The following is a 15,266-nucleotide window of genomic DNA, read 5'->3' as shown; positions in this document are numbered from 1 at the left end:
CTTTCAGATCTCTGTCCTTTATCCTTGTGGGTATTAATTAAATTTAGCATGTCAACACACTAACATTGATGCTATGTTTTGGATTAAATAAACATACTTTACATTTTGATAGGTAGTCAGGAAGGACCTGCTTTTGAATTCCACTGAAGATCTGACTCATACAGGGTCTCACAATTATTAAATTGTGCTTCCTCATTTGTAAAATGAGGAGGTTGTACTTGGTGCCTCTAGTCCATCTCTTTAACTGTGATTGCATGAAGTTTGTTTGGAAGGTGTAAAGTTAGGAGACTGAAGCATTTGCTTCTTCTTGCCCTAAGATTTCCTCTGGCTTTATTTCTAGGTTTTATGCTTTTGGCTGGTCGTGTTAGGAAGCAAGAGGAAGTAGATGTTATACAGGAAATGTTAGACAAACATTTCAAAAAGAAGTGTTGTCCACAATCCCTTTTCTCAGAAGAAAGTGTCCAAAAGTTGCTGGGTAAGTTGTGAGGTAGTGCTAGAGAACATACCTTGAGTTGTCAGTACACACAACTGCCCCAAATTAATCTCATTTTTATTTTGTAGGCACATTTTCTGTTCAGTTATCCACATTGAAGTCCAAGTTCAGTCACATTGTGTGGACTGAAGATATGAGGAGGTTGGCTGTTCTGGTGGGAAGAGCATTAGAGTTTGGAGAACCCGTCCTACTGGTGGGAGATACTGGGTAAAAGTCTATGATTCTTTGAAAACAGCTAATGCAGGGCTTGAAATACTAGTAGTATATTATTGGATCACCTCTGCATTGTTCTAGGTATTCAGAACTTATTAATTTGGTTGGGTTTTTTTGTTTTTCGCTTTTTGGAGGGCCGTTGGGGTTAAGTGACTTGCCTAAAGTCACACGGCTAGTAAGTGTGTCAAGCTTCTGAGGTCGAATTTGAACGCAGTTCCTCCTGACTCAAGGACTGGTGCTCTATTCATTGCACCACCTAGCCGCCCCATTCTCCCTCCCTCCCATTCTTTTATGAAAAAGAAAACTTTAATTTTGACATAACTAAGAAATTGATTTCTTTTAATTATGTAATTGAAAAGTGTCTTTTAAATTTATTTTTTTTTAATCATGTCTCATGGTAGGAATATGTTGAGAAGAGCCAAAGACTTGGCCATGTTTTCCTTGAAGTTTTTGGGGTAGTGGATGTTTTTCCTCCCATTTTTTGGAGGTCTGTAAGAGAAGTAGAAAAAAGATACTTCAGTTAATGAATAAGCTTCTGTTGTGAGGAAAGGGAAAAAATGGCCACCATAGCATGGAGTTGCTGTGATGGGAGCAACTCATCTCTGACTTTAATGATGTTTCTACCTGGTGCTTATTTCAAGTAATGACCAATTAGTGACTGTTTTCGTGGGTGTTGATTAGAGGCATGGAGAGGCAGTATGGATTGGTCTTGAAGTCAGTAAGACAGAGAGCTAGGTTCGGGTGTCACCTCTGATGCATACTTGCTGTGACCCTAGGCAGACCACTTGACCTTAGTGCTGGAGAGCAGAGACGTCAGACACCTCGGCCTGCACGTTTCACCCTTCCAAATGTGGCCTGAACCATATTAAAATGTAATTGGGAAATAATTAACAAAATAAGTAAAAATATAGAACATAAATAGTGCTGTTTTCTAAGTCCGTATGTGGCTCACAGGATCCTCATGTGTGGTTCAGTGGCCTTTGTTTCTTTTTTTGCCGAGGCAATCGGGTGACTTGCCCAGTGACTTGCCCAGAGTCACACAGCTAGTGAGTGTCAGGTGTCTGAGGCCAGATTTGAGGTTGGTTCCCCTGACTCCAGGGTTGGTTCTCTATCCACTGTTCCTCCCTGCTGCCCCAGTGGCCTTCATTTCTGTTTGAGTTTGCCCCTGGTGTAGAGAACTCTCTAAGACCATAAGTTGAAGAAGTTGGTGGAAGATTGGCCTCGTCTGGGAGTTAGTTCCCTGTACCCATGAAATCACAGTGTGCTTCCTGTTCCTGCCCCTATTGTGGGTATACATTATCTGTTTGTTTATCTTCTATTTCATTGTGATAGGTGTGGGAAAACGACTATCTGCCAAATTTTTGCAGCATTGGCAAATCAGAAATTGTATTCAGTCAACTGTCACTTACACATGGAGACGTCTGATTTCCTGGGAGGTCTCAGACCAGTCAGACAGAGGTCAAAGGAGGTATGTTTCATAGCATTATGTATCTAAGGCATCTTTGTTCAGTATGGGGTTCCCTGATTCAATGTGCCATTTTGGCCAAGAACTGTGTTCCTTGGATGCCATTTCTGTGCCATTTGCAGGGGGCTTCAAGGGCAGTCTGGGCTTCCAATTCTTGTTCTAGATCTTTCTGCTTTCTTTGTAATATAGTTAGCAACTCATTGCTTAAAATTAAGCATATATTTTTATCGTTCAGTAAGCATTTTTTATGTACCTAGACCTTCTGTTGAGGCTCTGGTGTTACAAAGAAAAATAAGGATAGTCTTTGCCCTCAAGGAGCTTATATTTGTCAGTGTGTGTATATGTGTTTATGTATTTTTTCTCATGAAGTCATAGATTTTTATTTTTCTACTTCTTTTTCATCTCCTAGGAGGAAATTGACCACTCCAGACTCTTTGAGTGGCATGATGGGCCCCTAGTTTTGGCAATGAAGGAAGATGGCTTTTTTCTTTTAGATGAAATTTCACTAGCTGATGATTCAGTCTTGGAAAGACTTAACAGGTATGTGTCAGTAATAATAACAACACTAACAACAACCTGACATTTATGTAGCTCTTGAAAGTTTGCAAATAATTTTTAAGAATTTTATTTTCTAATGAGCAAATGTTTTTTTTTCATCCCTCCTGCATACAACCCTAGGAGGAAAAAAAAGAAAAATAAAACCCTTGAGATAAATTGCTCATATCCCCAAAATTTGTCTCATTATACACCCTGAGTCTATCACCTCTCTTTCAAGGAGTTGAGAACACCTGCTTTACCTATTGTAATTGTGGATAGTTACTGTAGTGTTCAAAGTTAAGTCTTTCAGAGTTGTTTGTTTTTATAGTAGTGTTCTTACTGTATGAAGCATTTTGCATGAAAATTCTCATTTGATAATTGCAACATCCCCATGACATAGGCAGTGCAGAGGTTTATTTCATTTTTACAGGTGGAGGAATACGGACTAAGGGAAGCTAAGTGATTAGCCCACAGTCAAAAAGCTAGTAAGTAGGGTGACTAGGTGGCTCAGTGAATAAAGCACCGGCCCTGGAGTCAGGAGGACCTGTGTTCTTATCTATCCTCAGACACTTAACACTTGCTAGCCACGTGACCTTGGGCAACTTGCTTAATCCCAATTGCCCCTCCAAAAAAGCAAAAAAAAATAAAATAAAATAAGAAAAACAAAGAAACGTAAGAAGTGGTATTTGAGCCTGAATTTCAGAGCTTCCAGGCCTGTCACTCTCACTACAGGATGGCATCCTCTCTTTCAGTTTAACTAGATATAGAAGAGAATTTATGTTAAGATCTAATCACTCTGGAAATTTTCAAGGGTAGCTGATTTTTTTTTTCCCTTTAGGGGGGGAAAGCCCTGGCATTTGGGGTTAAGTGACTTGCCCAAGGTCACATAGCTATTAAGTGTTAAGTGTCAGAGGTCAGATTTGAATTCAGGTCCTCCTGACTCCAGGGCCAGTGCTCTATTCACTTTGCCACCTAGCTGCCCCAGTAGCTGATTTTTTTCTCCATGATTGATATGCATGGTACCAGTCATTGGGGGAAGGGAAGTTTGGGGAAATAAGGAAATAGGGTAAATAAATCTTGAGTAATTCTTCTGGCACTGAATTGTTACTGTGGAACTTATCCTTGCTTTGAAGAAGAACTGGGATTATAGACAATATAGAGCTGAAAGGTCCTCTAGGAGATCTGTTCCAAATCCATACCTCTGCAACTGAACCATTGTTGTATCCAGTTTACAGATATATAGGATCATATACTCAGAATTATAGATTTAGAGCTGTAAGGGACCTCAGAAGTCATCTAGTTCAGCTCTCTCATTTTACAGGTGAAAAAGCAAGAACCCACAGGACTGGCCTGACTTCAGTCTGAGGTCACACAGGCAATAAATGTCAGAATTAGGAGTTTGAGCCTGTGAATTCAGACTCCAAATGCAGTACTCTTTTCTCTACTTCATTCTGCCTCCCTAGCAACAGTTAAAATGTGAAATGGAACACACTGTGTTAGGTTGTTTCCTACCTACTGCCATCCATCAGATAGTCTAATGAAAAGAATTTCTGAGGAAGCACAGCAGCATTGGGTCACAATACACCTGTGGCTTAAGGCATTGACTTTGAGTACTATACTTTGCTCATTGGCTTTCTTTGTGATTGAGAACACCTGTTTAATGAACAGTCGCTTAAATGAGGTAGAAAGGGACTGTTTTCTTTTTCTTTTTTTCTTCTCAGGAAGCCATGCCCTTATAAGGGAATTGTGACAAACTTTATTTTTTGAATCTGGCATGATGATTATTTTAAATCTGAAATCAGGTAAAGCAGTGATTGGGTACACAAGACTTCTCTCACCCTCTTCCCCATTATTTTGCTTTTTAGTGTCCTTGAAGTGGAAAAGACCCTAGTATTGGCTGAAAAAGGTAGCCCAGAGGAAGACAATAGTGAAGTAGAACTACTGACTGCTGGGAAAAAATTCCGTATCTTAGCAACCATGAACCCTGGGGGTGATTTTGGGAAAAAGGAGGTAAATTTCATGTCTCTTCTAGAATGATTTGCTTTGGATTCAAACATATTTCCTTAAAAATATTTTTTTTAATTATAAATTTGAAAATATTACTTTAAAAAAAATTAAATTAATGTACTAAATAAAGGCAAACTCTTTCCCAGAATCTTTAGCCTTTTTGAAGACAAAATGAAATTAATTAGCAAGCAAGGAAGCAGTGGGATGTGTTTTGTTCCATTTCTTTTCCAGGCCTGCCCTATGAGTTTGACATTTTTTGCTCTGTTTACCATCCTTAATTTTCTTTTCTGCCTTAAAAAAAAAATACGTGGTTGGATACTTATCAATATTTCTATTAATAAATTAACTACTTATATTTACTTTAAAAAATACATGCCTCATAACTTATTAATGTGGATATTTTTATGAATCTGTTGATTTCACTGTGATGTTATCATATTTCCATGTAGGAATCCTAGTTAAAATTTTTTAATAGCATAATATAAGTCTGCATCCAATATACCATAAGCTTTTCTGACATTCTACAATAGTTGGCTGTATATAGGTTTCTAGTTTTCTAAGAAACTTTTTTCCTTTTAAATTTATTTATTTTTATTTTACAGCATTCAGTTTCACAAGTTTTTGAGTTCCAAATTTTCCCCCTCCCTCCAAGACAGCATGTAATCCGATTCTACATATACCTTCACATTAAACATATTTTCACAATAGTCAAGTTGTAAAGAAGAATTATAACCAGTGGACTGAACCACAAGAAACAAAACAGAACCCCCCAAAAAGAGCAAATAGTTTGTTTCAATCTGCATTCAGACTCTGTAATTCTTTCTCTGGATATGCATAGCCTTTTCCATCATGAGTCTTTTGGAATTGCCTTTGAACCTTGCATTGCTAAGAGCTAAGTCTATCAAAGTTAGTCATCACAGATACATTGTGTCTGTAATTATGTACAATGTTCTTCTGGTTCTGCTCCCCTCAACATCAGTTCATGAAAGGTTTTCTAGGTTATCATGAAGTCTGTCTGCTCATTTCTTATAGCATAGTAGTATTCCATTCCATTCATATTCCATGACCTATTTAGCCATGATCCTATTATTTGATGTTATAAAGACTATTTCCATTTTATGGTTCATGAGCATGTTGTGAGTCTTACAGTTACAGAGCCTAACCTTGAAATAAACAGAAAAATAAATGGACACTTGTTTGAACTGGGGAGGAGGGGTGGGAGACGAGCACAAAACATTACATTTTAGAGAAATGATTTCTCATATAACCTATGTAGCTTTAAAATCTCAGCAAATGGACCATTTAAAAAAAGCAGATTATCTTCTCTTTGTTCCTCCACTTGCTTTTTCATTGAATGTGGTTTCAAAAATACACTTTAGTCTTGTGATTTGAACAAATCTGTTCCCTTTCCCATAATTGTATGCATCTTTTGAGTAAGGGTAATAGCAATTTATAGGGTATTTTGCTCAACTTCAATTTTACTTAGCTTTTGAATAACTTAGTTTATCCAGTTAGGAGTGTACCACTCCTGAAACTGCCAGAATTAGACTTTTCTGTTTCATGGAAGAGTGAGTTGTATTTTTAAAAGATATTCAAGTGACACCTGGGTATTGTTAGTTAAATTATTAAAAGGACTTCAGGATGTTGATGAAGTGTGCTGAGGAAGAGAAATGGTGGTCCTGAATGAGGATAATTAAGATTTCCTGAAGCACCATGAAATAAGTAAAGGAAGAAGATGTAAGATTTTTTAAATAGTTTTCTTTAATAGTAAATTAGAAAGCAAGCAAACAAACTCCATAAAACCTTAACTGAGCTAAAGGACAAGCTCTGTGGAGAATGGGCTACAAAAGAAATAAATAGCAAGATGTTAAGGAAGAACTTGTAATACGGCCCTTGCCTGAAGTGGCCTATTTGTAGCTTCTCTTGTCACAGAGGCAGTAATAGCAAAGAATCTTTTTGTAACAATGTGTGATCTTCTTGGCCATAATGAACATTTAGCTTATGACAGGATTCCCAGTCTTTTTTTTGTTGAGAAGTGATTCTGTATTTTCTTAAATGTCCATTCCAAGAATGAAAGTTGATGAGCCAAGGGTATAGTGGTGGTTTATTTCCCTTCTTATTACGAATTCTTCAAAGCTGTAGGAAATGGGGTGTGTGGCCAGAAATATTCTTGATTTTTACTACTAGACAAAAATCTGCTTTTAAGATGGTGATCTAGTGATATCTTCCTAGATTTTAATTGTATTTGGAGTTGTTCTCAGTTTACATGGCTCCTTACCCAAGGGGTTAGGGTCACTGGACTCACAAGCAGCATGTATCCAATGTTCTAACCATCTACTAAATAATTTACTTTTGTGATTTTGTAATACTGATAGAGGGGAGAATGCCAATTGGAGGCTCAAAAGTATTTCCGTGATCAGAAAAGGAAAAGCATTTCTGTACTAAAATTGTAGCTATTAAAGTCATGCTGATATTTTTCCCCCTTCTTGCAGCTATCTCCTGCTTTGCGTAACAGATTTACTGAGATATGGTGCCCTCAAAGCAAGAGCCGCAAAGATTTAATTCAGATTGTTAAGCGCAATGTTCTTCCAGGATTATCTCTTAGTAAAGTAGACCATCAAGGTAAGAGATGGGGAAAGAGAGACACAGAGTTGTCTTTCTTTTTTTTTCTTTAATCAAACGCTTTATTAACTTCTAGTTTGCATTCATTCATTTCTGCAAGATTCTTACAAATTTTCTCCCCTTTTTTCCCTTACCACCACCCTAAAATAGCAACCCCACTAGATATCACCTCCTCCCATCTGCTCTCTCCCATACCCCCTCCAACTTTCCAGTAGGGCATGGTGGATCTCTATGCCCTAGTGCCTATATATCTTATTTCCCAGTTAAATGTAAAATAATATTAATAATAGTATATGTATATATGTATGTATACACACACATATTTTTAAACATTTGATTTTAAAACTTTGAATTCCAGATTCATTCCTTTCCTCCCTTGTCACCCACCCTTGCTGGGAAGATAAGCAATTCAGTATAGGTTGTACATATATAGCTATGTAAAACATTTCCATAGTGGAAATATTGTAAAAGACTGACTATATTTCCCTCCCTCCTATCCCACCTCCCACCTGTTCTGTTTGCTGCTTTGATCCTGTCCCTTTTCAAAAGTGGATGCTTCCAACTTGCCTGCCCCCCCTTCCACCATCCCCCTCTCATCCCCTTCCCCCCTACTCTCTTGTAGGGTGAGATACTCTGTTTAGTGTATATGTCATTCCCTCCCTAAACCAAATTCAGTGAGAATAAGGTTCCTCTTGTTCCCCTCCTTGTAACCATTTTCCCTTGCCTCTTCTATATGAGATAGTTTACCCCATATTGTCTCTCCCCATCTCCTCTCATTATGTTCCTCTCTCACCTCTTAATATCACCTTTTAAGTATTATCCCTTCCTATTAAATTGGTCCTGTGCCCTCTTATCTGTGTATACCTGTACACATACACTCACATATGTATTCATACACCCATATATCCTCCTATATAGACGTATATATGTGTGTATGTATATATATTTTTTTCTATTACCTTCAACTATTGTCATACTGAGAAAAATTTCATCAGTTACAATTATTATTTTTCCTTGTAGGGATGTAAATAGTTCAACTTTGATAAGTTCCTTATGATTTGTTTTCCCTGTTTACCTTCTCATGCTTCTCTTGCTTCTTGTATCTGAATGTCAGATTTTCTATTGAACTCTGGTTTTTTAATCAAGAATGCTTGAAAGTCCTCTATTCCACTGAATGACCATATTTTTTTCCCTTGAAACATGATATTCAGTTTTGCTGGGTAGGTAATTTTTGGTTTTAATCCCAGCTCCTTTGACCTCTGGAATATCATATTCCAGGCCCTTCGATCCCTCAGTGTAGAAGCTGCCAGATCCTGTGTTATCTTGATTGTGTTTCCACAGTATTCAAATTGTTTCTTCCTGGCTGCTTGTAATACTTTCTCCTTGATCTGGGAATTCTGTAACCTGGCTATAATATTACTAGGAATTTTCTTTTTGGGATCTTTTTCAGGAGGTGATCAGTGGATTCTTTCAACCTCTATTTTGCCCTCTGGTTCTAAAACATCAGGGCAGTTTTCCTTGAGAATTTCTTGAAGGATGATTTCTAGGTTCTTTTTTTGATCATGGCTTTCAGGTAGTCCAGTAATTTAAATTTATCTCTCCTGGATCTATTTTCTAGGTCAGTGGTTTTCCCCATGAGATATTTCACATTGCCTTCTATTTTTTCATTTGTTTGCATCTGTTTAATAGTATCTTGATTTCTCATGAAGTCACTAGCTTCCATTTGCTCCAATCTAATTCTGAAGGAATGATTCTCTTCAATGAGCTTTTGAGATTCTTTTTCCATCTGGCAAATTCAGCTTTTTAAGGCATTCTCCTCATTGCCTTTTTGAGCCTCTTTTGCCATCTGAGTTAGTCTGTTCTTTAAGTTGTTATTTTCTTCAGTCAGGTTGTTGACTTTCATTTTATAATTTTCTTGCGTTGTTCTCATTTCCCTTCCCAATTTTTCTTCCATTTCTCTTATTTGGTTTTCAAAATCCTTCTTAAGCTTCTCTGTGGCCTGTAACCAGTTCATATTTTTCTTGGAAGCTTTTGGTGCAGGAGTTCTGACTTCACTGTCTTCCTCCTGTTCCATGCTTTGATCTTTTTTGTCCCCAAAATAGGAGTCTAATGTTAGATTCTTCTGTTTGCTTTGCTTCCTTTGCCTGGTCATGTTGCCACTCAGTTACTTGACTTTTGGGCTTTTTGTCACAGTAGGACTCTGCTACCAGACAGGGGAGCTTTGTCCCAATCACTGGGGTTTTCTCAGCTGCCAAAGGTATTAGTTGGGTGCCCTCTCTGAAGCCTCCACACTCTCCAGCAAGCTGGTTGCACACCCCAGGACTTCTACCTTGGACCGCAGTCTAGATGCAAGCAGGTTAAAGCAAGTGATTACCCCTCAGAATGGTGTCTTGGTCCCATTACAGTCTGCAGGCCAGGAGGTAAAGCTTCCACATGGCACGGCTCAGCCGCTTCTCACTCTGGGGGCAAAGGCCGCCTGCTCTCCCGAAATACTGGATCCCAGAGTCCACACTGCACTGACCTCTCACTTTGTCCTTAGCATCTATGGGTTGATAATTCTGGAAACCGCCACAGCTTCTGGTGATCTGAAGTCCCTCCAGCTGGTGGCTGGTCATGCCCGCCCTCAGGCTAAAACCTCTGGCTCACGCAGGCCTGGGCTCAACTCCCAGAGCACTTCGCTGGCCACTTCTTGCAAGCCTGCTGGGCTGTCCTCAGTGGGAGGTTAACTTCTTTGTATTATTTTATGGGTTCTGTAGCTCCAGAGTTTGTTCAGAGTCTCCTTTTACATGAATTGGAGGAGTTGGAAGCCGGAGCCCTGCAAAAGTCCTGTTTCTACTCTGCCATCTTGACTCCACCCCCAGAGTTGTGTTTCAAGGGGAAAGAATATAAGGCAATGTAGTCAGGCATGGATTTCAGCCAAATTGGCTAATAATCTTTTGTTACCATATCCATCTGGTTGTTCTTCATAGTATTTCCTTCACCAGGATGTTTAAATTTCATCCCCTTCAACAAGAAAGAAGTTAATCCCTGTGTCATTTTCTCCAATTTATGCTACTGTGATGGCAGAGAAGTAACAATACATTCAATAAGAATTTATTTAAAGGATATCTATGTGCCTGTGCTGTAATAATGTGCCGAGATTACAGAGATGTAAATTATCCAGTCCCTGCACTTGCGGAGCTTACATTCCATTATTGTGTCATTGATGGTGGGCCAGTTTTGGCATCATAACGGCCAGGATTCATAGCTTATCTCTGATGCCTATTATGTGACTCTGGGCAAGTCACTTCTTAGTTCTCTTGGAGTCTTTTGTGAGACTAAAAATTATATAGCAGTTGATGATCTGTATGGTATAGGGAATTTCTTCATCTGATCCTCTCTATATGAATGAAATTACAGTTGTAGACAAAGAAAAATGGTAAAAATACAGTTAATTTTTTTTCTCAGAATGCCCTTGAGGGGGGAAAATTCTGTAAAATGTCAAGCTGCTAATATACTCATTAAAATAAATTATGTACTACTTCTCACCTAATTTAATTGATTTCATTTTAAAATAAAATAAAATACAATTTAAAGCCAGTTTGGATCATTATAACATAATATATCTTTCTCCCCAAATCTTGGTATTATCTATATAATGTTATCCATAATTATTAAGTTTTAAAAAAAATACCTTTTAATGAACTCAAGCTGCCTTATTAAATTATATTTCTTAACAAATGTTATGCAGTTTAAATCATAGGTCTGGGTCTTACCTTTAGTTTTCTGGACTCCATGCTTCTGTTCTCTAAGCAAGATTTCCAGAGAGCATTCTCATAAGAATGACTTAACAAAAAGTGTCCTTGACACATAAGTATATTGGGTAGCTGTGGGGATACAGCAAATGAGAGACAAGTTTGTCTCAGTTTCTACATTTAAAGGTTGGTTGCAAGTCCAGGCAACCAACTAAACAAATATCTTATGTTCTCTACAGGTATAGAATTGAAAATCAGAATCATTTTACTGCTGTACCTAATGTAAGGGGAAGACTGCTAGTCTCGAATTAAGAGTAACTCTATGTGTCATTAAAATCATTACAATGAATTCTCTAAAGAGAATAATTTATGATAGCAAATGCTTTTTCCAGACCCTGCCTTTAGAACAACAGTTATTCTTTATAACAATTATATTTGATTGTTTGCTATTGGTTGTGTGTGAAAATTAACCTTCAGAAGGAGAAAGCTTGGTAGAATCATGGAAACACACAAATTGAGATTATACTGTCTTCTACTCTGCCTGGATTGAGACCCATGTTGGGGATGGTCCTCCCTCTAAACTGTATTAATTGTAATAAACAACAAAATAGAAGGAATCCAGTGCATTCATTTTGTTTCCAAAGAGTCCATGAGTATATTTAATAATCCTTTGGAATGAAGAATTTCTCAGTAGTACAGTGATCCTTGGAGCCTTTGGATTTGCCTTTGGATTAATCAGCCTGTCCTTCAGGAATTTCTTTATCTTCTCTATAGAACTCTAGGGGAATAATGGTGTGGTAAAGGGAAAGGGAGACTTTTCTTCTCTTAATAGTTTTCCCTTTGGCATCTTTAAAAAGCAACAATTCTCTTCTGTATTAAATGGCTTAGCAGGGGAGTGGCTTTTGTTCATTTCTTTTCGACCTATTGTTTTATCCCTCCAGGATCCTAACATGAATTCCTTCACTGTTTGTAAATGTCATGAGCTCAAATAGCATACTCTCATGTTATAAACCAAAACATCACACATTGAAATGCAAATGAGCTGCTTTAATTTTCTGTACTCTGAATTGTACCCCAGATTCTGAAAAGTGGAGGATAAATTTTAAAATTTTATTTAAAAATCCCTCACTGTCAGAGATACAGACTTAAAATTTAGAGGGAAATTATAGGTTATCTTGTAGGACCATCATAGTCCCTACTTCTGGAACTGAGTTTTAGCTCCCGCATTTTGCAGATGAGGAAACTGAAGCCAAGAGAGATTTGTTATGATCTCTCAGATAGCAATGGGCAGAACTAGGATTTGAACTCAGAACCTCTGACTCTTAAATTTAGCACTCTTTTAACTGTACTACATTGAACTTTAACTTACTGAGTCACTTCAAATTGGGGACCAAACCAAAAAATACTTCCTAAAATTCTTGAACACCAGAATCATTTCTAGACTGAAGACAAGTTTCTATTTCGTTCATTCTGAATCTCTGAAGAACAGCCTGCTTTGGGGCAGTGTATCTTATCTGGGGATTTTACTCCTCAAGGCTGTCTCTAGAATTTGGTATTAAAACTCCCTGCCTCTTGTGTTTTAGGATCAGACATAGCTGAACTCATGATGGACTTCATAGATTGGCTCACCCGTCAGGAGTTTGGCCGCAGATGTGTCATCAGCATCAGAGATATCCTTTCCTGGGTTAATTTCATGAATATTGCTAGGGCAGAACATCCTGTGAAGGAGGGAGAAGAGGCTATTTCTGCTGTTACATCCTTTGTCCACGCTGCATGCCTGGTGTATGTGGATGGGATAGGTTCAGGTAAGTTGGTGAGGAGAGCCCTTAGCAGGGTCAGATATCATGCAAGTTTATATATTTTGTGTTTTCTAGCCTTTTTTTTTCCTTTTGGAGGGCATTTGGGGTTAAGTAACTGTTTTCTAGCCTTTAGCTACAAATTCAGTTAACTTATTTATATTTAATTTAGATATATTTTAGTTGGCTATATTTTATTAAAGTTGAATATAGAATATAGTTGAATATATAGAAATTGTTGTACTATCCCTAAGAATCAGTCTTATTCATTTGGTTTAGTTTAGTTAACCATGTACTCTTTGCATCCAGCTTCATCATTATCATTGAGCTAAAGGTGAAGTAAAAATCTTCAGCCTTACATAAGCTTTTTTTTTCCTTAATAGTATTTTTCCCAATAACATGTGAAATATAGTTTTCAGCATTCAATTTTGTAATATTTTGAGTTCTAAATTTTTCTCCCTTACTCTCTTCCCTCCCCCCTCTCCAAGACAGCAAGCAATCTGATAAAGGTCATACACTTACCTGCAAGCTCTTAACCTCAATGGGTTGTAGATAGTATATGACGTCTAGTGGTCAGTATGCTTTCTTTAGACTCCTTTTACATTTAAAGCAATGTATAGGCTGTAGCATGCCTGGAAAAGGACAGAGTTTGTTCACATAATTGTGATATAAATCTTGCTAACTAGCCATAAGATCTGGTAGATTTTGAGTTTGATTAATATTGTAGTTCTTTATCTTTTAGGTACAACTTCCTGTGGATTTGATATTGCACCCCTGGCTCGCAAAGAGTGTCTACAATTCCTGACCAAGAAGCTTTCAGAGGTAGTCCGGCTTACAGACTCTGTGAAGAATAAGTTGAGGATTTATGACAAAACCAAAGACAAGGAATTTATTTGCATGGACAACTTTTGTGGTATCCACCCCTTTTTTATACTGAGGGGTAAGAACGACTTTATTTTAAATCATAGCAATTAAAGTTATAGCCTCTTTATGTTTAAAAAATAAAAAGTTGGCTGTCATTTTCATGGATGTGGCTCTTAGGTGCTCTTCTGACTTGTTCTTTTTGTATTAACTGCCCCAGTTAGAATCCCTGTTCTAGCATCTTCATGTTGTCAGCTTCTCTTCTGCAATATAACTTTACAAAAAAAAAAATAAACTAATGAATATTGAGGATGGGGGGCTAGACCTGTGACTTCATCGTTATAGATGAGAGAAACTCCTTCTTCCAGTGCCACTTAGCACTTTCTTTGCAACCTAGAGCCTTAGAAAGCTGCCTCAAGGACTCAGAAGTTAACTGATTTGCTCAGTCATACAGCTAATGTGAACCACAGAGGTGGTTCTTGGATATTGGTCTTCTAGTTTCAAGACAAGCTCTCTACACTGCTTCTCAAATGAATATTAAGCTATCAAATTCTATTCTGATCTGTTTCATTAACATATATCAATTTTTACTGAGTTGTAGTCAGAGTTGCCATGTTGTCAAATACACTTGTTTCATTTACCTTTATTTCACAAAAGTACTCTGTGTTGGTATGATCCACATGGTTATAGTATTTAAGAGTTTTATTGACATTCTGTCATGATTCTCTTACATAAGTAGGATGACAGAATGGCCATTCCCTGTATTAGTTCATTACATAGTATCTGAAAAAATCTATTACATGTGTCAGCTTAGGGTACCAAAAGCATCTCCCTTTGCCACAGCCTTGGTTGGAAGAGGAGGGTTCCCTTGGTGAACATTTTTCTTGGGAGTATATGATATATCAGCTGCTGAGCACAGTTAATCCTTGGCTGTCATTGCCAGCCCCTCCAAAGTTTTTGAGTGGTTTGCTTTGGAAGGTAGGCTGGGAAAGATTAGTTATTGAAGCTTCTTGGGTTGAACTGAGGCTTTGGGTCTTGGTGATAGAGTATTGTGGTAGAAGCTGATTGGATACATCCCCAGAAATGTGTAGCTTGACTGAAAGTAAGAGAGACTGTTTATTTGGGGGAGGGGAAGTACAATGTTGTACCATTATGATAATTATATAATTAAGTATGGCATTAGGACTTTGTCTTCCTGTTTGATTAAAAAAAATAGAGTCCTCCCCATCAGGATATGAGGATTCTTGGCCTCATTCTCTTTCTTCTCTGTACTATCTTGCATAAATGAGACTCTCCAAATCTTGTTACCTCAGTTATCAAATGAGTAGATTGAACTGATATGTTCCTTAGTTCCCTTCTGGCTCTTAACATTTTTTGAGTCTCTGTTATTTATGGTTTGATTAGGGAAAACTGTCTTCTGTTCAGAACTTTAAGAATTTTTGTGGGGGACGTTGTCTTGCTTACCTGATTGTTGGATATACCCTTCTTCCACCCTCGTTCTTTTCTCCTTACCCTCATCCCATTCTATGGCCTTTAAA

General features: G+C 37.7%; 1 protein-coding gene across 1 annotated transcript in view; it reads left to right on the top strand.

The window, feature by feature from the left end:
* MDN1 (midasin AAA ATPase 1) overlaps window positions 1-15,266 on the top strand; it is a 183,099-nt gene that overhangs the window by 76,368 nt on the left and 91,465 nt on the right. The window contains exons 28-35 of the mRNA XM_069065132.1: window positions 341-475; window positions 562-700; window positions 2,039-2,174; window positions 2,581-2,711; window positions 4,574-4,718; window positions 7,208-7,337; window positions 12,655-12,876; window positions 13,610-13,807. Of these exons, the coding sequence (XP_068921233.1) occupies window positions 341-475; window positions 562-700; window positions 2,039-2,174; window positions 2,581-2,711; window positions 4,574-4,718; window positions 7,208-7,337; window positions 12,655-12,876; window positions 13,610-13,807 (1,236 nt within the window). The remainder of the gene's footprint in view (window positions 1-340; window positions 476-561; window positions 701-2,038; window positions 2,175-2,580; window positions 2,712-4,573; window positions 4,719-7,207; window positions 7,338-12,654; window positions 12,877-13,609; window positions 13,808-15,266) is intronic.

This window comes from Petaurus breviceps, unplaced genomic scaffold, assembly GCF_028583685.1.
Source record: "Petaurus breviceps papuanus isolate PSGF00001 unplaced genomic scaffold, PetGlider_PUasm1.0 90667, whole genome shotgun sequence".
Taxonomy (NCBI): domain Eukaryota; kingdom Metazoa; phylum Chordata; class Mammalia; order Diprotodontia; family Petauridae; genus Petaurus; species Petaurus breviceps.
Note: the sequence above shows the minus strand (reverse complement) of the source record. Positions and strands in the feature narration are given on the sequence as shown.